The 24574-nt window shown below is 41.8% G+C and overlaps 1 protein-coding gene across 1 annotated transcript in view; it reads left to right on the forward strand.

The window, feature by feature from the left end:
- Positions 1-24574, forward strand: part of ANK2 (ankyrin 2) — a 208070-nt gene that overhangs the window by 105291 nt on the left and 78205 nt on the right. The window contains exons 22-25 of the mRNA XM_084859756.1: positions 3277-3375; positions 15808-15880; positions 16914-16970; positions 23274-23418. Of these exons, the coding sequence (XP_084715882.1) occupies positions 3277-3375; positions 15808-15880; positions 16914-16970; positions 23274-23418 (374 nt within the window). The remainder of the gene's footprint in view (positions 1-3276; positions 3376-15807; positions 15881-16913; positions 16971-23273; positions 23419-24574) is intronic.

Here is a 24574-nt window from a genome sequence, read left to right on the forward strand (position 1 = left end):
AATGTTCCCTCAGTACTTGCCTAAAACATAGAGTTGGGAAAGTATAATGCCACAATGTGACCAAAGCAATAGTTAGTGCAACAAAAGTTATATCACAGCCATTTCCATCTTTTGATCACCCCTACAGGCCTCTGAAATTAGGCTGAAGAAAAGCTTGAGAATTCCTAGGTGAGAAAGGGAGAGCACAGTAGTTGGGATGCCAGCCTGGGAAGAGATAGAGAAGTCGGAAGTGATGCTGGTCTGATGGGGTGAAGACCTATTTTTCACAGATATTTACAGCAGCATTGAAAAGCACCCCACTTCCAATGATTTTTTGGTGACTGCTTTGAAAGGGGGCAAAAGTGTTCATTTATTTATAGTAAGGATAACGCTTCCTAAATTTGCTTAATTTGCCCTTAGGGTTGTCCACAGAGGCCCAAATCGGAATGGCTACTTGCATTATGATCTAATTCTGTTTAGTCCATGAACCCTGATTGATTGGGGTTACATATGTGACTGATCCAAGAATTTCACTAACATTTAGGTAGAGGCAGATCTCATTGGCTATATAGCATTACATGATCCCTGATAGGCAGTCCAGCCAGTGTGACTAATTAAAGAATGAGAAGACAATTTATGGTGCTGAAACAGCAGCAGAGATGGGCAGCAATGGCAGCTAACAGGATCAGAAGGTGAATATTCTCAGGTTTTCTTGAGAAATATTTCACATTCACACCAAAAGTGCTGCTTTATGACCTGAAAACTGAAATGGAAGAACGTTTGGTGCAGCCCTAACCTGAACACAAATCAATGAGGTTACTTCTAGATTATCTGAAATATTACTTCTAGATTATCTGAAGCAAAGTTAGTTCTTTAAAAGTAAGTTCAAAGATAAGAAGAGACGTTGTTGTTGTTCAGTCGTTCGGTCGTGTCCGACTTAGTGATGTACGAAAGTCACTTACCTGGTCCGGCAGCTTGCTTCGCGGTGGGGGGGAGGCGCTTCAGTTCTCCCCCCAAAGTTCAGGCCGGGGGGGGGAGGCGCCCCGCCTCGCCCGTCCGAAATTCAGACCGGGCAGAAGCGCCCCATCTCCCCGGCCGCGAAATAAAAAAGTGAATGAAAAAAACACACACACACGTGATAGGCTACGTAACGATTAATGTAGCCTATCACGGCTAGATTTCCAAAGTCAGCAATGATAGGCTACGTTAATCGTTACGTAGCCTATCATGGGTGACTTTGGGGGGGAAAAAAGCGCTTACGCAAATGGCGGCGCCCATGGGCACCACCATTTGTGTACGCGCTTTTTTTTTTCTTTTTCAAAGTCACCCGTGATAGGCTACATAACGATTAATGTAGCCTATCACGGCTGACTTTGGAAATCTAGCCGTGATAGGCTACGTTAATCGTTACGTAGCCTATCACGTGTGTGTTTTCTTCTTTTTTTTCATTCACTTTGTAATGGCGGCGGCAGTGGCAGCCGGTCGGTAGACCGGCCGCCGCCCCCCCCACCCCCACCGAAATACCGCCAAAACGCTGCCGGGACCCGCTGCCGAGAGGGACCTTCGAGGGAGGTAAGTCCCATCCCGGGGGGGGGGCGGGGGGGCGGAGAATTTCACCAACAATTTCGGGGGGCCGAATGCCCGAGATTCGTGGAGAAATTCACCGCCATCCCTAGTCCGACTCTTCGTGACCCCATGGACCATAGCACGCCAGGCCTTCCTGTCCTGCGCTCTCTCCCAGAGCGTGCTCAAGTCCATATTCATTGCATCAGTGATGCTATTTAGCCATCTCATCCTCTGCCGTCCCCTTCTCCTTTTGCCTTCAGTCTTTCCTAGCATCAGGATCTTTTCCAGAGAGTTTTCTCTTCGCATTAGATGGCCAAAATATTTGAGCTTCAGCTTCAGTATCTGTCCTTCCAATGAGCACTCAGGGTTGATTTCCTTTAGGACTGACTGATTTGACCTCCTTGCAGTCCAGGGGACTCGCCAGTCTGTATATCACAAGGGAGAAAAAAAAAAAGGCAGCCCTGTCTGGCAGCCCTGTCTGGCAGCCCCCCCCCCCCCGACTCCCAGCATCTGCTGGTGCTGCTGAAAAAGGGGGGAAACATACTGGAGAAATGGGCTCTATGCTTCCTGCCATAGAAGCCTTGTTCCTAGAGCAGTCTAATAAACAGTGCTCAAAGGTTCCTGCCTGCTTCCTAGAATGCCCTGGGGACACTCTAGGAATGAGCTCTATGGTTCTATAGCAGGAACCATACAGCCCATTCCTGGAGTGGCCCCCAACCTCCAGATCTGTGTGTCCCACCCCTGCCTTAGACAGATGGTGACATCTATATATTTAAGCAAATTTAAAATACCAACTCTCATTTGTTTCGCTTCACCTGGGTTTTGTGCCTGTTGCACCATGTGCATAAGTTATATGATCTTTCTGCATTTTTCAAGTGGTGAATGTCCCGGTGTAAATTAAGAGAGCAATTCTATTGTCCTTTGACAGTGTCCCAGGGCCTATAGGATTGTTTAGAAAAAATCCTCCATGCTCTTAGACAGAGTTTTGAAGTGGTTTTTCTGTCATTGGAGGCCCCCTGGAGCTCTTCCCCCCTCCACTGTGGAGGTTTCTGCAGTGGCTCCCACTACGAGGTTGGAAATGTGACTTCATAGAGTGGGGAAATGCGTGTGTTGGGGGGGAGGGATGCTGGTGGGCAGGGAGGGAGTGTTTGAGGATCCAAGGCATCCTAAGCCCTCCCAGTCCCCAGCCATGCCCCCAGCACAGGGGGGAAGTTAGATAAGCTCTTGGGAGAAAGAGAGGCAAAAAATATCTCCACTGTTCCTTCCACCCTGCTGGCAAGAACCCGGCAAGGCTTTGGACAGGATGGAGCCTCTGAGATCAGAGTGCTTCATCAATAGGGCTCCTCCTCCTTAGGATTACATTCTAAACCTCTTAAACTATTAATTATTTAGGTCACTCTCAATTAAAAACTTATTTGAAAAATTAGACAGGAACAAAGCCAAATTTTATATAGTGTGATATAGAAAGTTGTGGCTTAAACCATTAAAAGCAGTGGATTTTTATTAAGTGCAACAGGCAGATGTTCTGAGTGTTTTGTTACCATGGCAATTGGAGCTATAGTCTGAGCAAAATTGCAAAAAGAGATTCAGATTTAACAGTAAAACACAGTGATTTTCCTAAGCTAATGCCTTGTTTTGGATGGAAATGCTGGCTCATTCAGTGCAGGGTGTGAGCTCACTGGGTCATATCACAATCTTCTCTCTCATTCTCTCCCTCTTTTCTCTTTTCAGAATGGCAACACTGCTTTAGCGATTGCTAAGCGTCTGGGATATATCTCAGTGGTCGATACATTAAAGGTTGTAACTGAGGAAGTGATTACCACCACAACTGTGAGTAGCAGAAGCCTTACCTTCAATTTTTAAAATTCTGAGTTACTTTAGATTCTTCTTTCTTTTTCTCATTTAAAGAGATAATTTATTTGCAACAAATGTAATTCAGTTTTTGTAGACAGTTTTTGGTATTATGGATGGATCTAGTTGTGGAAATGTTATCTTTGTTCATACATACCATAATGGCATAAAACATATTCAGATGTATTGTGTAACTTTTATGCCTTAGCTGGATCTCGAACCATTTCCTTTTAGAGTAATGCCAATCCCTTATTTCTTGTTCCATGAACTTGGCCATCTCATTTTCTATCTTTTCTGTTGCTGCAGTTTTTGGTGTAGAGTAAGGCTTTAATACTGTAAATAAGCACAGGTATTGGGCTGGTAATGACTTCACCTGTCACTAAGTTTAGCATTACTTTTTCAGCTTGGTCCACAAATTAGTTATACCAGAATCCTTGTATTTAAACTGTTCTATCAGCAAAGTTCATGGGACTAAAATATGTTTAATTTTCTTGTTTAACTGGCTTATGGTGACCCTGATGTAGAAATGTGAAACACATTCCTCCAAATAGGAATTTGGAAATGTGAATCACATTCCTTTCAAATAGTGAAACACAGGCAGACACTCACGGTAGGTTTATCGACATAGATTAGCTGAGTTTAAGACAGAATGCAAATTAATTATAATTTCATACTTCAGTTATGTTTACAAGGCACTTCCACATGTTGCCTATTTAAAATGGGAAGTTTTATTCTTGGAAGTTCATTTGTGTCCATTTATAATTGGGCACTGAAGATTTCCTAAATTAGTGCTGGGATATCCACAATTCGTCTCACTTCTGCCTCATTTATGTTTGCTACATTGTACTTTGCTTGTCTATGAGCCAAACCCCATGTTATGTTTTTTGTCCTCCCCCCGCTTTTTTTTTTTAATAGCTTTTTTTATAGCTTTTTTTTATAGTTGGGAGAGATCTGATTTTTATTTGGTCCTATCACACATGGGGAGGGGAGGTTTAATACTTCACTCCCTGGCTGTGATTTTACAGATAATTACCCCACTTGTATGCACAGCTATGAGGCTTAGAAACAAAGTCCTCATTGGCAGCAGTGGGGTCTTTTTTTCAAAGCCCCATTGCTGCAGGGCTGGGGAGGGAAGTATTAAACATCCTCCTCATGGCTGCAGGGGACCCAATAAAAATCAGACCACCCTAACAGTGATAGAAACCAAAAATAGTGGGGAAGGATGTCTTTAATGTAACGTGTAGTTTGGGTCTAAGAGGCCCTGGGATATTTTTCCTCTGAGCAAGGAAAATATCAACAGATGCAGAGAATTATCATTTTCAGAGGAGTGTAATGTTCAAACAGCACAAGAAGTGTAGTTGATACTAGGAAAGTTAGTGTGGGATAAGTTCAAATCTAAGCAGGGGTGTGTGTATGTGAGTCTGTATATATCCACACACACACGCACACAATATATATATATACATACCAGGAGTGGGAAACCTGTGGCCCTCCAGAGGTTTGATTGCAACAACCATCAGCCCAGCCAGCAGAACCAATGATCAAAGATTATGGGGATTGTACTCCAGTAACATCTAAAGGACCACAGGTTGTTCACCCTTAAATCATGTGTACTCTACTGCCACTAGACTCTAGTGACTAGAAGGCTGTTCCACAAGGCACATGAACTCCCTGCCATATTTTCTAATACAGGTCCCGTGTCTACAGTATGAATGGCAATGATAGATACTCATTACTTATTTTTTATTTATTTATTTAGGAAATGTATAACTCAATTATTATTTTTACCTTGAAAGACTGATGAACCTTTCATTTATTTTCATTGTGTTGAATTGAATTCCCTTTTCAGGGCGTGGATGTTTATGCATTTTGGTGCATACATTTGTGTCAGTTCAACTTAAAAACATTAAGCAGTGCTTATTATTTGTGTAAGTATGCATTTGGCATCCAATAAGAGGCTAAGGAACCTTTAAATTCAAGAGCAGTGCACAGATGTCATCAATTGCAACTGACTGCAGATTGGTGCTGAAACTAGAAACATGTCCAGAGGCTTTGAGTGAAAGTAATCTTGTTTTTACATTCCAGGATGACAGTAAGCCTCAGATGATATCTGCTGAGAAAGATGGAACCAAAATGGCTTCTTTTGAAGTTATAAATAGAGTGAACTATGCTTTATTAATGAGCTGTAGGCAGTAGAATGATTCCAATCGGGCAAAAAAAGATTCCAAAAGAAGCCTAATATGCACTGAATATTTATACTGTTGATAAAAGTTACTTGTTAATCACCTCATACTCCTAAAAAAATACTCTATAGAAATGCCAACATTAATAATTTCTGCTGCCACTAGTAATATTGTAAACTACTATTCTATGCCCTCATTGGACATTTCCTTGGGGCAGACTGTAGTATTACCAAGCCCATTTGAAGGCAGTGGATAACAGAATGGCCTCCAGTTCAGGCTAGCTCTGAAATAAGGAGGGAAACCCAATTAACAAGAAGTCTTGGACCAGAAGTGGCAGTATCAGAAGGGTGGAAGTAGTTGGATGGACTATTCTCTTTATGAAGTTTCCCCATTTTCCTATGATGGTAAAGTTTACATAATGAAGGCAGACCACCATTCAAAAAACTAAACAAAAAACGAACAAGCCACAACTTGCTATCCCCACTATTTTGTTGGTTAAACTGAGGTGAAGACTAAAGAAGTTCACCCTGACCAAAAAATAAATTAAATCCCCAAACAAACAGGAATGGAGTCCCATCAAGTGGTTGGTAGGACAATAAGAAGATAAGAAGAGCCATGCTGGATCCGACGAAGAGTCCATCTAGTCCAGCATTCTGTTCACACAGTGGCCAACCAGCTGTCAACCACAAGCAGGGCATGAGCACAACAGCACCCTCCCACCCATGTTCCCCAGCAACTGGGGTACATAGGCTCACTGCCTCTGGTATTGGAAGTGTTATCCTTACTTATCCTAATAAATGAACACTTTTGCCCCCTTTCAAAGCTGTCACCAAAAAATCATTGGAAGTGGGGTGCTTTCAGTGCTGCTGTAAGTATCCGTGAAAAAGCACACTGTTTCTTACAAAATCCTACAACCAAGTCAACTCCAGATATACTTCCCATGTATTCAGCCAATGACGGTAAGAGGAAGACCGAGATGCTGATCAAATTTGAGTCTTTCTACCTTTACCCAGGATGTTGCATTAGACCACAGAAAAGAGAGTTCACCTTTGCTTTCACCAAGAGGAATTCTGAAAACTCATGGTCATATCAAGATGGGTGGTTTAGAAAACATTTCAGTTTGCTTGTTCTTTGATACGTATTTTCCATACCATATTTTCTTAAGTTAAAGCTGTCACATGGGAGACAGCTGGCTTCCTCATGCATTACAGTGCAGCTGTACTGTGAACTCCCACCAAAAGAATCAATACACGAGGTGACAGGAAAGGGGAGGCATCATTAACTCTGGGTTTGAGATATATGGAAGAGAAATTGCAGTATATGATGCTTAGGAAGAAAGCATATCTTTAAAAAAAGAAATACCACCTCTTTAAATAAGAATCACTGGTTTAAAGCACTTTCTGGATTTCATAATATTCCACAAATCATAGCCCTTGTTTGCTTATCACTAACAACTTTAGGTTGCTGTACAGTGAGAGTTTTGCTATGTTAACTAGCAGTGGCTAGAGGTAGTTCAAGAAGAGGTAAAATTTAGCATGGGTAACTGCATCATGCCATGGGGCTGGAGGGTAACTAGGCAGGGATAAATCGAATATACCATGGTTATGAAAATACTATAGTGCATGCACAAGTCTTGAAAGCATCCCATTACTATGGATTAAAGATATGGATGAGTTACATCCTCTTTATCTTGGTAATAGAACCAGTTTATTGTTTCTGGAAAAATGCACCATAAAACAGCGTTTGTATTATTACATCTTAGAATTTAGTAGTTCTTGGTGATTCAGCTTTCATCTTTGTTTTGGTTTTCTGCCCAAATCTGAACCTCTGTTTTAAGCATGTAAATACAAGAAGTCTTCTTGTATTTATCTACCTGCCTGTCTATTATTTCTTGCCCTCCTAACTATGTAGCTCAGAGAGGCATAATGGTGCTATCCCAATTCTCTCCTCATTGAGGTAGTTTGAGTGTGACAGACTCAAGATTGCTGATGGAAATTCGAAGCCAGTCAAATGCCAGTGCTCTACCCACTATACCACACACAGTCTTGTCTCCTAGTTAGTCCTACACATATCACTTTGCTTTACCTTCTTTCCACTTGCAGGCAGTACCAATGTTTTTCATCATTTCACCAATGTTTTTCATTGTTCAAATGTAGTTTTAAGCTCATTTCTTTGCCACTGAAAGGAAAGAGATTGGAAACATATGTCCCGCAGCGTGCATTTAATCTGTCTCTCCGGGCTTTGATTCCCTGCTGTTGTCTGACCTTTCTAATGAAGAAAAACGTTCTGGTGGTGCAAAAGAAAAGCCATGGAGTTTTAAGCACACCCAGTGCATACAACTGAAAAGCAGAACTGCTAGTCTCTTTAAGTCAGTTCATATTTTAACATAGTTTCTGTCATCCCTACTGCCTGCACTAGAAGAGAGCAAACTGAACCCTCTCATCCACAGAGAGCTGATTTCCCAAACTAAAACTAGTCCGCTTTATATTGAATACCAATGTGATTCACACATTTGGCACTGATGAGAACGTTGGTGTTTATAGAAAACCAGAAAACCATAAATGAGGAAAGGTTCTATTTTGAGCATCACACTTCGTTAATCTTCATGGTCATATCCCAAAGGCCTAATTCTGTGCTTAACATTGGGGGCTGTTGGGAAGGATGTAGGTATGTGATTGAATCCCTTTAGCTTTCATGCATTCAGTGGGGTTCTTGAAATCTTTTAGAAAAAGCAGCTTCCTCAGCAAGTTGTCTTTTACACTCAAGAGCCATTTGAACCACAGCTTAAGATGCAGTGCCTCTCTTTAGGGTCTGTTCCATGTGTAAATCTCACCCTTGTGCAAACTCACTGCTGATATATATCTCTTTAGTCTGGTCCAACAGTACACAGACAGAACAGCTGGCTGTGCATGGGATTTCTTTTAAAAGCAGGCACCCCACTGATTTGCTATTTTGCCCCTTTCTTGATCAGCAGGATTGCACTTTTGAAAAAGGGCTATGTGGACTAGGCTGGACACTGTATGCCAGCCTCCCCCAACTTGGTGCCCCTGAGATGTTTTTGACTATAACTGACATCATTCCTGCCCATTATCCATGCTGGCTTGGGCTGATGGGAGTTGTAGTCCAACATATTTGGAGGGTACCAGGTTGGGGAACACAGCACCCATTCACGCACATAGGAACATAAGCTGTCTTACATGAGTCAGAACATTGGTCTATCTAGCTCAGTATTTCTACACTGACTGGCAGCAACTCTCCCAGGTTTCAGACAGGAATCCTTCCCAGTGATTACATGCAAAACTGTGCTCTATCACTGAGCTGCAGCCCTTCCCCATTTAGCCAGGTGTACCCACATGCCTTCGTTCTGTTAGGCCTTAGCTGTGTTGGGATATATCGTATGTAAAAAGAGTTCTACAAGATGCTGAATTAGTTACATTTAGATAAAATGTTCCTGATCCTCCAAACCATAGTGTGCAAGTGCAGAGCTCATTCCTGGTTCTCCAAACCATGGTCTGGAGGACTGGAAACGTTACATCTGAAAGCATTCATCAGTGGTGGCACAAGAAAATAATACTGGAAGGAATCACAGTGCATTTCAGGGAGAAGAGTTGTGTCCCAAATGTCAGATTTCTCAAAGAGAAATAATGGTGTGTTTCACATTAACATCCCCATTTTAGCATATTTTCTCTGAAATAAGGTCTGTTTATTTTTTTGTTTAACATTCAAATAAGCATGCTGAGGCTTACAGACTTATTTTAATTTTCAGTTTATGATTCTCTTATTATTTCATAGGGCCCAGCAAGTTAGATGAGCTACTAGTATGGGGGCTCCTGCTGCTCTCCCCTGGTGCCACCTATGGCAGTTGTTTTCTAGTCCAGAGATGGACAGACTTTAGGCTTACAGGATATACTTTGTTTTTCACTAGGGGCAGAATCCAACAGGGTTCTTCCACCCCTGCCAATTTTTTTCTCCCCTGCAGTTGTATTGTGCAAGCGGCAGCCTCCGCTTGCGCAATGGCAATTTAGTGCTTCCGGGGCAACTCGGCCTGAGTGGAAACACTAATTTCTGGAAAGACGCAGGTCAGCAGAGCTCACACAAAGGAGCTCTGCTGACCTGCCTCCTTCCAGGAATTAGTGTTTCCGCTCGTTTGGGGGCTTCCCCTAGGAAGCAGTAAATCTCTGTTGCAAAAGGGGTGGGTTCCGCTTGCGCAATGGAAGTGGCGGCACCCACCACTTGTAGAAGGGAATTAGCAGGGTGGAAAGGAATCGGCAGGGGTGTAAGTGCCTCCTTAGGTTCCACCCAATAATCCAAGGGTACATCAACTGGAACCAGGCGCTAAATTATTTATTTGTTTGTTTGTTTATTTATTACATTTCTATATCGCCCAGGAGCTGAAATTCTCTGGGCGTTTCACAAAAATTAAAACCACAAAATACAGCGTAAAAAGCAATATAAAATATGATAGCTTAAAACTACAATATAAAAGTACAACCAGAGTAAAACATAGGAGCAATGCAGAGATTTAAAATGCAATAGCAGATTTAAAACAACAGAGCTAAAAGACTGGAATAATAAAATGCCTGGGAAAATAAAAAGGTCTTCACCTGGCACTGGAAAAAGCACAACATAGGTGCCAGGTGAACCTCTTTAGGGAGCTCATTCCACAACTGAGGTGCCACAGCAGAAAAGGACCTTTTCCTGGTAGCCACCTGCCTCACTTCTTTGGCAGAAGCTCCCAGAGAAGGACCCCTGAAGATGATCTTAGGGTCCAGGCAGGTATTTAGGGCTTTGAATGTTAATACCAGTGCCTTCAATTGGGCTCAGAGAGGGACTGGCAGCCAGTGCAGCTGGAAAAGTCCTGGCATAATATGATCATGTTGGCCAGTCCCTGTTAACAATCTCACTGCCCTGTTTTGAACCAGCTGAAGTTTCTGGACCATTTTCAAAAGCAGCTCCATGTATAACACATTGCAATAATCCAGACGAGAAGTTATCAGAACATGGATAACTGTAGCTAGGCTATCTCTGTCCAGATAAGGGCGCAGTTGTTATATCAGCCTAAGCTGATAAAAGGTGCTCTGTGCCACTGAGTCCACCTGTTGTCTCAAGTGACAGTTCTGGATTCAAGAACAGCCCCAAACTATGAATGGATCCTTTATGGGTGGTCCTATGAACCCCCTCCAGAACAGGTTGAACATGACCTAATTGGGCAGACGAACCACGCACTAACAGTAGCTCCGGCTTGTCTGGATTGAGTCTCAGTTTATTGGTCCTCATCCAGGCCATTACCATGCCCAAGCACTGATTCAGAACAGCCACTGCTTCACCTAAATTTGATGAAAAGGAGTGTTAGAGCTGGGTGTCATCTGCATATTGGTGACACCTGAGCCCACGTTTCTGGATAACTTTCCCCAGCAGTTTCATGTAGATGTTGAACAGCATGAGGGATAAAATAGAACTCCATAACATAGTTGCCAAGGCACAGAGCAACAATACCCCAGCACCACCTTCTGGAATCGGCCATCCAAGTAGGACCACTGCAGCGCAGGGCCTCCAACTCCAGCCCAGACAACCTATCCAGAAGGAGACCATGGTCAATGGTATCAAAAGCTGCTGAGAGGTCCAGAAGAGGTCATCCTGGCAAAGGTCATCCCACAGGGCGACCAAGGCAGCTTCTGTTCCAAAACCAGGCCTGGAGCCTGACTGAAATGGATCTAGATAATCCATTTCCTTCAAGAGTGACTGGACTTGTCCTTCAACCACCCACTCATGCACCTTGCCCAGGAAAGGGACATTACCTAGTGGCCTATAGTTGTTAACATCCTCTGGTCCAGGTTAGGCTTTTTCTGGAGTGGCCTGATTACTGCCTCTTTTAAAGAGGCCGGCCCCATTCCCTTTCTCAAGGAGGAATTTACAACCTCCTGAACCCAGCCAGTCATCCCCTCCTTATTTGATGGGATAAGCCATGAAGGGCAATGGTAAAGCACACAAGTGATGGACCGGACTTAGCCAAGCACCTTGTCCATATCCTTGGACTTCATGATTCACAGAATTGCAGAAAAAGGTGCCTCCGGGAACGTGTCAGCTCAGGAATTTGTTCTCATTGCCAGAACTGGAGCTCGCACACAAATCCTTTAATACGCAAATCTATTCCTGTTTTCTCTCACAAGCAGGAAAAATTGACCATTTGTGTCAATACTGTTAAACCCATTGGGAGTTGGAAATCCTTGCTGATACTGCCAACTAAGCCTTAATTTTTATTTGTATTTAATTTTAAGCCTTGTTTGATGGAGCCTGGTAATTTGTAATGTTAATGTGTTTTATAATGTTTTATTGTTTTATAATGTATTGTATATCATTTTGGAATTTTTAAATAGGAAGCAGTGTATAAGTATTTTAAATAACTATATAGTAAGTAAATTACCTGGAGATCTAGCAGTAGATCCTGATCTCCCTTCTGCCCACCCCTCTTTTAGTCCTTCACTTAGAAATAATGTTTGATCACAGTCTTCTTATTAGTTCTTCGTCTTGTATACATGTTAGTTTCCATTTTACATGATGCCCCTCCGCTTTCACGAGAGTTTGGTAAACAAACCCATCCATTCCTTTATACATCCCTTTTATACTTTCTGCTGATAACATCCCCACATTCTACTTCATGTTATGCTGCTTTATGTTGTTTTGTCTTTTCATAACATCTCTGGTCTTCTTTGTAAGAAACATGTATAGATCTCTGTGCTCAGATATATACCCTTGAATTGGTCTTTGTACCAGGATGTGAAGGGGGTGGTCTGAAACTAGGAGGTGGGGAACCATCACCCATTATCATGGTCAGACTACTCCCTGGTGAGCTTTGGACTGGTGGCTGACTTGCCCACCTGCAGGCGGTGGGGGACACATTAAAATGGTCCACCCCTGAAAATCTATGGAATCCAAATGATTTTTGAATGCTCTGAGGGACTTTCCAGATGACAGCTGGTGATCCTGTTCAGAAGAGATGAGACAGGCCATTGACACAATCGGCCCCTCTTTGGTTGTGGAGCCCTGGTTCTTGGTGCAGCTATGCACAACGAAGCAGGTCGGACAATGGCTAGAGCATAGGTGGTGGGAAACTCTTTGCAAAGGTGCTTGAACACAGGCTAGAAGACATGATTATGCCTACCATGTGGTTGTTTCTTCACTCTCTCCATTGCATCCTTGAGTAGCTGGCGAGCAGAGCTGTTCTGTGTGGTTTGGGGTCTTTTCTCATCTACCAGAGTAAATGCTGGAGCCCATGGAGATTTGCTGTACTACATTTGCAAGGCACTTTGGGACTCAATGATGTGGACAAGGCGGTTGAGGTGGCATAACCAAGTTCTTAGCTTCTCAACCCTTACCCTTCATGTTTAATTTCAAGTGTGGGTGCAGTGTGTGGTAAACACACCACTCGGGGAGGGGTGGGTGCCCAAAGCCTTGAAGGAGGTGGTGGCGTGGTTCTTAATTACTACCACCTTATCACTAATATCCCCTTCTTAGGAAGGTGCTTGAGAGGGTGGTGGCCAGACAACTTCAGACACACTTGGAAGAAATAGATTATTTAGACTCTTTCCAGTCTGGGTTCAGGCCTGGTTTTGGAACTGAATCAGCCTTAGTCACCCTGACAGATTACTAGGAGTGCACGAAAGCCACTTACCTGGTCTCGCAGCTTGCTTCGCAGTGGGGGGGAGGCGCTTCGCTGCTCCCCCCGAAGTTCAGGCCGGGGGGGGGAGGCTTCCCGCCTCGCCCGGCCAAAATTCAGGCCGGGGAGGAGGCGCCTCGCCCGGCCGCGAAATAAAAAGTTAAAAAAAAAAAACGCCCCCGTGATAGGCTACGTGACGATTAACGTAGCCTATCACGGCTAGATCTGCAAAGTCAGCTGTGATAGGCTACGTTAATCATCACGTAGCCTATCACGGGTGACTTTTAAAAAAAAAAAGCGTGTACGTAGTCTACGTAATCTTTACGTAGACTACCGCGACCAAATAAGGAACGTGAATGGTGGCTCCCTATGGGGGCTGCCATTAGCCGTACGTGCTTTTTTTTTTTTTTTTAAGTCACCCGTGATAGGCTACGTGACGATTTACGTAGCCTATCACGGCTGACTTTGCAAATCTAGCCGTGATAGGCTACGTTAATCGTCACGTAGCCTATCACGGGGGCGTTTTTTTTTTTTTACTTTTATTGGAATGGCGGCGGCGGCAGCCGGTCGAAAGACCGGCTGCTGCCCCCGCCCCTGACGAAGACCTGACTTACCGCCGCCGGGACCCGCCGCCAGGAGGGACATTCGGGAAAGGTAAGTCCCATCCCAGGGGGGGCGGGGGGGTGGAGAATTTCTCCCCGAAACTACTTCGGGGGGCCGAACACGTTGGCACTCGGCCCCCCGAAGTTTCGGGGAGAAATTCTCCCGCATCCCTACAGATTACCTTTATCAGGAGAGATATAGGGGACAATACAACCCTGTTGGTTCTCCTTGATCTTTCAGCAACTTTAGATAACACTGACCACAGCAAGTTTCTGGACTGGCTGCATGGGTTAGGAGCTGAGGACACAGTGCTACAGTGGTTCTGCTCCTATCTGTGGGATCATGTCAGAGGATGATATTGGGTGACCATACCTCGGGCCCATAGCAGTTAAGCTGGTGGGTCCTGGAGGGTTCTATTCTGCCCCCAGTGCCATTCAGCATCTATATGAAGCGGTTGGGGGCAGTCTTTAGAAGTTTTGGAGTAAAGTGTCATCAGTAATGATGATGATGATACCCAACTCTTATTTCTCTGTGTCATCTGATTCAGGGGAGGCAGTGCAGGCCCTGGACCAGTGTCGAGATGCAGATGAGGGCCAATAAGCTGAGGCTGAATCCTGACAAGACAAGGATTGCCTTTTTCCAACTGTATCTGTTCCTGGTCAGCTTGGTCAGGGTGATCCATATATTGGTAACCTCAAGATTGGACCATTGCAATGCGCTTCAGTGGTGCTGCCTTTGGGGCTGGCCCAGAAGCTGCATCACATGCAAAATGCCACAGTGAGGCCGCCGAGTCAGGCAGCCTACTGGGAACATACAACACTAGTTCTGAAGGAGTTGCGCTGGCTGCCAATAAGATACTGAGCCAAGTTCAAGATGCCTGTGCTAACATATAAAACACTATATGGTTTAGAACCTAGATACCTTCTCCCTTATGTATCTGCCCAAATATTAAGATCAAGGGGGGATGCTTTCTTGACAGTAGCACATTTGCTTGGGATTCAGTACATGGCAACCCAAGAGGGTGTTTTCAGTGCAGACACCTGGATTGTGGAACTCCCTCCCACCTCATATACAGTTGGCACCAAGTCTTACAAGCTTTCAGTGCCAACAAAAGATCTATTTGTTCACCCAGGTGTTTGATTGAAACTATGTTGCTGTGTCTTGTAAACTTACCTATGTTTTTGTTCTCCCTGTTTTACTCTCTTATCAGTTGATGTTGTATGGTTTTATTGTGGTTTATTGGTGTTGTACCTCACTTTGGGATTATTTTATAATGAAAAGCAGGTAATAAATGGTAATAATAATATTGCAATATATCATTATTCCACATTATTTACAATTTTTTTTCGTTTTAATTTTATAAACTTTAAGAAAATAATATATTACAATGTTAATTCAATGAAAAAAAATGAAAAATATGTACCTAAATATCACATTATTAGTCATATCTTATCTATAAGTTATGACTAATAACATTATATTTTAGGTACAGATCTATCAGATGTTCTGCTCAAGTCAACATCTTTTTTCTGTTTAAATATTTTTCATTGTTCATAGCTTCATTTTAAAGTGTTTTTATAGCTTTAATAAGTTCCATATGTTTCCTACAACTTCTTAAAGCTTTTCTGTGGACATTACCTAATTAATTTTAAAACCCAGCCTGCCACCAAAAGTTGGAGATGTTTTGCATGTCTTATCAATTAGCACACGTGCTAAAAGCATTTTAAAACTTAAAATAAGTTGCTAGAAGAAACTGCTGCTCATCGCAGCACAATCAAATCTCTTTACTGTAGCAGTATTAGGAACCAACATCTTTTGTGGATAGAAAAAAACTGAGAACTACAGAAAATGGTTAAAATGTCAGAATAGGCTAAAGTGTGACTTATTGAAAGATATCCTGATAACTATGTATTGGGTTTTTGTTTTGTATTGTTCAGCCTGTTGACTGATTTCTCTTTTTCTCTGCAGACTGTAACTGAGAAACACAAGCTCAATGTACCCGAGACTATGACAGAAGTCTTGGATGTTTCTGATGAGGAAGGTAAGTCCACATGGTTCCATGGATCAAATTGTTTTCTTCAGTATTGGTACTTTAACAATATTATTTTATTGCCTTTATCATAGATGGTTTTATATCAGGTGGTAAAATAAGAGCTAATCTAAAACTCTGGATTACTACTACATATTACTGGAAATGGCTGATGTTTTAATTATCCTAACTTTCCTTTTTTTAAAAAAAAGAACACAAGCTAATACATCAGTATGTATGAATGTTTATATTATATGTTAGGGATATGTTAGCAGCGAAGTAGAAGAGAAGTTAGAGATCAGTGACTAGATGGGGATGGGCTGTAGCTCAAAGGCAGAGCACATCCTTTGTATGCTGAAGTCCCAGATTGAATCCCTGGCATCTCCAGATAGGATTGTGAAAGACTCACGTCTGAAATCCTAGAGAGCCATGGCCAGTCAGTGTAGACAGTACTGAGCTAGATGGAACAATGGTCAGACACCTTCCTATGGTTTTTCATCTCTTTAAATTTCTTTTTAAACCAGCTGGGGAGAAGTAGCCATCTTTGCTATGCCTTTTCTCCCAATGTGAATCACACACACACACATGTACGTGCACCCACTGCTGTTTTACCTGTTAGGAAAAAATGTAAATGTACCTGTATATTTCCCTCAATGGAGCAAACAGCTTGTGGGGTCATGATTTACTATGAAAAATGCCATAGGGAAAAAGCTTATCACATCTTCAATTTGGTTGCTCCTCACATAGTTGCTTTAAAAAAAATCATAAAGGGATAGGAGATTGGACCACAGGTCTCCATTGACTCATCTAGTTTGGCCCTTAGGCTGATCCACCATGTGAAGATGATTATCTTGTTGAATATAGATCTTACTCCCCCAACCCTTCCATGTTCCTATGAAATAATATTAATTTTTTCTTGGTTGCAAGGTTGCAAGTTGCAAGTAGAAAGGTTGCAAGTAGAAAGCATGTCTTTCTACTCAGCCATATGGGGTTAGCTGTTTTTTTTTTCACCCTTTTTTCTGAAATTAACTTATGTGTTGTACAGCTTTTAAACACTCTGACTATGACCATTTCACTGATGAGGAAGCCTTTAGTGACACAGGTACTGTGGAAAGAATTCCTGGAGTGAGGCGCAAAACTTTTCTTCATCTTCTCGTTTCATTGATATCCCCTCTTTTCTGAAACAACCTGTACATGTTTATGGCATGCCTAACACTGATTTATGCCGCTGAATTTGAGTTTGGGCCTGTGCATGTTTTCAGTTTCTCCCACCCCCAGCCAAAGAAAACTTAACAGAAACCTGAAAATACTATTGCCGATTTGGGGGCAATGTCTGGGAAATGTGCCTAATTTCCAAACATTAGCAAGCATTGTAGTAACACTGCATTTTCATGTCATCAGTCGACAACAAAATAAAATACTTTTATAGTGCATTTCAAGGGTTGAAAGTGCTTCACATGCATTATCTCAGTATTCCTTATAGCAGCCCTATTAATCCAGGGTTATTAACCACATATTACAAAGTGGTGATCATGGAATCATAGAATACTCGGGTTGGGAGGGTCCATCGAGTCCAACCTCCTGCTCAGTGCAGGAATCTAAGTCAGAGCATCCCTGACAGATAGCTGTCCAGCTTCATCTTGAATGCCCCCAGTGTGGGAGAGCCCACCACCACCCTAGGTAATTGGTTCCATTGTCATGATGTCGGGTGGAGCAGGACTGTAGCTAGGAAGGTACAGCAAACATATGGTGGGTTCATGGCTGAGGTCATAATTGAACCAGCAGCTTCACAGGACATACTCTTAGCTCCTATGCTACATCATAGTATGTTATACACAACTTCGATATATAAGATGCACTGTGTCATAAATGCTTGCTAAAGCCTCTTCATTCTCAATGGACAGTCAATGATGTGTATAACATATTTGGGCCAACGTATCTCTATCACTTGGTGGATCTGATGATTCAACCTGTGTGCATACAAGCAAAGCAAATACATTCATCTATCAGATGACTGTATACGCATATTACATGCTGGTACTTAGTAGCAATAAACTAACTAATTGTTTTATAAAATAAAGGGACATGGCTTTATGACATTTATCTATAGTTGTTTGTTGGGGTTGCTCACTAGTTCTAATCGATCTAAACTGAAATAAAAGGAAGAGAACTAACTTTTTTTAAAATATCAGAATTATACGCCTTTAAAGAACAATAATTGTGAAAATATATTTTCCTTCTTATCTGGGTTTTAATCCACTTTTTAATGTCTCCTTCTTTAAAGTTTTCTTGGCATTTCTGTCATATCATTAGGAATTTTGTGGCTGGTTGTCTGGATAGTTTGTCCTGTCTTTTAACATTATTTAGGACATAGCTTTGATTTTTCAGAACATGGACTGTTATCAAATTTAAATATATATCTTGAAAGAATAAGATCACCTTTACTGATTTCAGTGTTTCATGTCTGTTTTTGTATTGGTTCTATTGTTGCAAGTTAACTAGGGTGTATTAACATACAGGAAATTAATAAATCTTAGAAATTGATGATGATTATGATTTTTCTTTGCTGTGTGACATTCCCCAATGGAACATTCTCCTTAGAAGAGAATCTTATAGAGATCATGTAATGCAGTAGAGAATGTAATTCTCCCCACCTGCACCCCCACCCCGCAAAAGGTAAAAACATAAACGTATTAAGAAACCCAGTGTTTAATGGCCTTGAAAGCTTTTCTTCAGGGGAAAGATAAGCATGTTTGCATATTTTAGTTGTGTAGCTTTCGCCTTCGCAGAAATTTGTCTTTGTTGTCATACTGCCCACCTGTTGGGTAGTATGACAGTTCAAAAGCTGAGGATCTGATGCAATAGTATGACTGTGCAGCTCCTGCAGAATGTTTTCTTTAATGTACTGGATTTAGCATTAAATGCAGTTAGTCCTGGGTGCTTGATCTGTCATTTCCAGTGAAACAGTTCCCTAGCTATTCTAGAGATACAACCTGCAAAATGTTAACATTTATTTCAGGTGGGGGTATTGTTCCTGTATTTTTCCCTCTCCAAAGAATTAAGAGGGAAGGCAGTTCTTGTGCTGTTGCCATCAGCACCTTTGTTTCTCACTCTGCACCAGGGACAGATGTTCAGTCTTTCCATTTTAGCAGTTCAGTTTCCTACTGTCCCAACCCAAACATGCCCTTTAAGCTGCATGTGGCTGACATCACGTGGCATTCATCTGCTATCAACTGCCAATTATTTGGGCCTTAAACCAGACAGTATGGCTGGTGAAAGAAGCAACGTAATACACTCGAATAAGCTGAGCTGAGCGGTAGTTATGGTTACGAAGTTTTGCTAGGCAAATTTCACACAAACAATAACTCGATAAACCTCTTAATGCTTTCACTTCAGTTCTCAGTGAGAGAGCAGTTGGACAGAGGAGGTTGCAAGGGTATGGGCTCCTTTTAAAGAGGGAAGACATGCCCCGATCCCTGAACTGCTTGTCTATGTAAACATGTTGGGCCCCATCCAAATTCACAAGAGTGGAATTCTCTTTACAAAATGGGAGTTCCCCTTGCTCTCCTCCTCCCTGCACCCTCATATGGTTTCCAAATGTCCCCAACCCTCTGAAGTAGATTTTGAAAGTATGCTGGGGCTGAAGGGGGAGGGAGAAATCTGTGCTGCCAGTGGACAGACAGTATTGGATACAACCCTTTCAGGATAGGGGCCTCTTCACCCCTCCCCAAGGTAAAGCACTGTCTGCTTTATCTTTTTCTCTTTAAAAAGATCATCTGGCTCATAGGTTTTGTGTAAGGCTTGCTGGGTCAGCAACCGTTATCAGATAATACTGATTCAAGGTTAATTGTGTACACAAAAGGATTACATAATGAATGTGAAGATATTTGCTATTATATTATGGTTGAAATGCTTAATTTGAGACTTGTTTCCATTTCTTTTAAAAGTAATCTGGAAGACCTATAGTTTTATTAACAGCACTACCTTGGTATTTTACAAATTTTGACTTAGCACCAGAATTTATATTTGCTTAGACCCATACCTCTTCCATTCATGGAACTGCTGTTTCTGACTTAGTGGAAGAGCACTGCTTGAGAAAACTAACCCCAAATCCAGAAACAATGAAGAGGCTTGTGGCACCGTAAAGACTAACAAATGTGTAAGCTTTTGTGGACTACTGCAGTCCATGAAATGCATCCAGAACAATGTTTCCATTTGTGCAAGCTGTTCCTTAAGATGTTTTTGTATTCCACTAGAGTTTGTATGTTGTATATTTCTTCACCATGGGTCAGAACCAGATTTAATCATACTTCGGGTAGACCCATTGAAATCAATGGGATTTAAGGTTGTCATGACTAACTTAAGTCCCATTGATTTCAATATGTATTGTAACTATGACTAAGTCTGGATCCAGCCCCATGTTTTTCATACTGTAACATGACCAATGTTACATTGTAGCACTGTTAGACATGATGCCTACTGCCAGGTTGCATAAGAGTTTACAGAACAGCACTAATGCATTTTCTCCTTCCATTAAACATTTTAAAATTTTGCTTTTGAAATTATACTTTCATGGGCACTTTAAATCTCATGATTTAAGGTAATAACATTAAGAATCGATTTGCTAAATTGGATAGTATTAAACCTGGAGTTTTCTAAATACCTTAAATTAAGCATAATACATATCTTGGAATGTTGGGGTGGAAAAAGAGAACATAAATTTAAATCCTTGAAAGCAGATTTGAATTTAGAACAACTGGTATTTTTGTCTTCTGCTGTGATTGTGCAAAGGGCCCAGGAACCAGAAAACATGTTTGCCAAATGGAAGTCAGCGTATTATTTTGCATGACGTAGCACCCAGCACCTTTCAATAAAAAAATATTGTACAATAACAACAACTTTTAAACTTTTAGACTCTCTTCACATAATGGTAAAATTTTGGTTTGATTATGATTATTTAATTTAGATAGTTCTTTTTTAAATAAACAGCTGTAACAAATATTTGTCTAAGCTGGAAAAATTCAGCTGAGTTTGTTTGTTTGTTTGTTTGTTTATAAATTCAAGCATGAATCTCCCCTGGAAAATATGCATCATGTAGTCGTATTGAAATTACATATTAAAGTGAATGAACATGGTAACATCTTAGGACATAACTATATCACCACAGACATATGCTGATTTAATAGTAATTCCTGGGAATCATGGGAATAGTAGTTCTGTGAGTAAGGGACAGGAATTTCTCAGCATCTTACCAAACTGCAATTTCTAAGATTATTTGGTAGATACCATGAGAAATTGACCTGATTCACATGTCACAACAACCCACAGTCTCTTAAACTGTGGGCTGCTGAGAATGAAGCAGGAGCGAGCAAGCGAGCATGCTAGTTCTTGCTGCCCAGTTACTTCTGCTGCACCAGGAAGAGCTAAATAGGGACACTGACCCTGGGTTGTTTATCATGATGTCTGAACCCGGAATTGAAGGCTTTTGTGGGAGGAAAAACTCAGACTTATAAGCCACAGTTTGTCCTTGGGTTACAAGTCTGTTACCCCTCCCCGAAAACCTACAATTCCTGGTTCAGACATCATGACAAACAACCCAGGAACACACCATCCCTGGGTTGTTTAGCAGAGTGGCCAGGTTTAAACAAGTCCCAGAACCAGATCTTAAAAGTGGTAAAAAGCTGATATATGTTTTTGTGTTGATACGGGTTTAGAATGGGTTTTGTTGTTGTCGTTTTAAAAAAATACAAGTAGTTTTAGGTTTCTGCCTGTTTCTTCAGATACATGAAATGGAATACATATATTGTGCAGTTTATAAATTATAAGAGGGTATATGTAGCCTTTTATTCTAATACAGTTCTTCACCCAGAGAGTAAAATGAAACACTTCGGTTTCATCATTGTTAAGTATTAATTTATCATATATGACAAAGGGAAAAGAAAATATACATGACAAAGGGGACATTAGTAACTGTCTTTTGGTCAGTTATTATATATGTGTGTGTGTGTGTGTGTGTGTATATATATATATATATATATATATATATATAATCATACTGCTGGTGAATGCAGGGTTTTTTTTTACAGTGGGGTCCATACACAGTTTCACTTGATGTAACTGCAAGGATTTACTTTCACTGTGTTTCCCTGGGGGATGGACCATAGCCCAGTGGTAGAGCCCTTGTTTTGCAAGCCAATGGTTCCAGGTTCAGTCCCTGACTTCTCTAGTTAAAAGGATCAGGTAATGGGAAAAACCTCAGCCTGAGATCTTGGAGAGCTCCTGCTAGTCTGCTTACTGGAATAGATAGACAATTAAGCCTGATATAAGGTAGCTTCCTGTGATGTTTAATTGAACTTTTCTTAAAATCAGTCTGTAGTGCTAATGTAAACTCTACATAGACTAGAATATTCATTTCTTTTTCCTGTATTCTGTCTCACATTAATGACATTCACATACAGCATATAGAGCATAATAGAAACTTCGGGTGTAATCCTATGTATGTTTAGATAGAAGGAAGTCCTACAACTCCCAGCATTCTATACCCAGCATGGCTGGCTGTGGAATGCTGGGAGCTGTAGGACTTTTTTTTCTGTCTTAACATGGATAGGATTGCACACTTAAAGGTCCCTTTTAGGGCACAATCCTATGGGGATAGTCGGCTGCCTCCAAACTCAGAAGCAAACGACTATCCAATCCAGGGCAGGCGGAGCGCAGAGGGGATCTTTACCGCCGTGCTCTGGCTGCCCTGCATTTGCAGCTAGATGGTGGATTGCGGATGTCTAGCCAGGGCACCTCAGAGTGTGAGGGAGAGGCTAGATGTCACACAGAAAATGTTGTAATGGCCCTATCGCCATCCCCCTCCCCACCCCCAGTTCTTGCGAGCAAGGAGCTGGGGACAAACCACGCTGCCTACAAGGCTGTGGGGGAGGGGAACAGGGAGTTGGTTTTCTGGGAACTGAGCACTGGCTCCGAGGTTGGTTCCCAAAAAACAAAAAATCCTTTGGCCGTCTAGACACTGTCTAGCAGCCATAGGATTGCACCCTTAATGCCTCATGTGGAAGTAGTCCCAGAGTTTCTGTGAAAGACCAGCCATGTCCAATAAACTAAGTGGAAAAAGAAACAAAAATGAAATTACTCCAGCCAACAATATGCACAATGGCAAAAGACAAAGGAATGATTCAACATGATTTTTTAAAACTTATACTGATTTCATCCTGCTTAATGTGCCAGTGTTTACGTAATGTGTATTAATAGCGTGTGCTTGCTATGCTTCAGGAATGACAATAATGTTTCTGGTTTTGTGATCTTGACATGATCTTCCTAATACATTACCATACTATTCAAGCACTGTAGAGCTACAGAGGTTAATTGACCTTGCAAATATTTGTGTGCGTTTTGGTTCAAGGTGATGACACTATGACAGGAGATGGGGGAGAATACCTTAGACCAGAAGACCTGAAAGAACTAGGTGATGATTCCTTACCCAGCAGCCAATTCTTAGATGGGATGAACTACCTGAGGTACAGCCTGGAAGGAGGCCGATCCGACAGGTACTACTTCATGAAGAATATATATGTATATATTTCTCTAATGTACCTGTATTCTTGTTCTGAATAGCCACCCAATATGTGGATGAATTTTAGAATGAATGCACTTGCCAGTCCACAGAGACTTGGTTTATGCTTTGATAGACATAGACCTATAGATGTGCAGGAGAATATTTCTTGAGGAGAACTGGTTCCCCTCAGAGTTGTAGAGTTGAAACTGAAGTGGTCATTAGCTCGTCCAGAAAGCTATAGCTGAAAGTGGCCTTAACCCTGAGTTGCGTCTTTGCTGTGGGGAGCAAGACCAAAGAACGCATTCATGCTGTCACAGTTGTTCACATGTGTGATTGGACAGCATGGGAAGCTGAGATTAGGCTTCAGAGAGGTCTTGCCTCATTCTTCCAACTCAAACCAGAATCCAGATGGATTCTGCAAGAAGAAGAAAACCTGTTCATGAATTTTCAGTGGCTTGCATTTGTTATATTATACTTTTATACGCCCGCTTGAGTATACAGTGTGTTGGCATCTTTCACCTTGCTGCAGATTACTCATTGATTATTCCAGTCTTTGAAATTGCTATTCCTAAGGAGGCGGATGTGAAAAGGTGAAACACTGCATGAAAAAAGCAACCCTAAAGTAAATACCTTTAGCACATTGGCAACAATGTAGAGAACAATTATCAACTGAAAATGATTTGATATCTTTACTCATCAAGAGGATTGATAACTCAACATACATTGTAATATAAATTAAATGTAATATATCTGCATATAATATTTGCATATAATTTGCATATAATTTGCAATATAATTCCATATTGCAGTGGAAATCAAGGGTGAGTTTTGAGAATAATGGTTCATGCATAATAATGGCCAGATTGGCCCCCATGGATACCCCCGCCACACACACACACACACACACACACACAGGCCAGATGACATCAAGGAGCGGGGCCTTCCCCTGATGTCAGGGTGGTGGTGGTGGTTGAAGTACCAGCTGGAGCTCTTCCAGACGGTGCTTCGGCCAGGGAGCCACCTCTGCTCGTCTTCCATCTTCCCTGTGTGAGGAAGGTGAAGGATGAGTGAAGTACTCTCAGCTGGTGCTTCGAGGACCTAGCTGAGCCCAGACCTTGGGGCTCCAGCAGCTCCTTGAAGCACTGGTG

Source organism: Heloderma suspectum, chromosome 5 (genome assembly GCF_057233095.1).
Source record: "Heloderma suspectum isolate Gila_16-S chromosome 5, 16-S_ref, whole genome shotgun sequence".
Classification (NCBI taxonomy): domain Eukaryota; kingdom Metazoa; phylum Chordata; class Lepidosauria; order Squamata; family Helodermatidae; genus Heloderma; species Heloderma suspectum.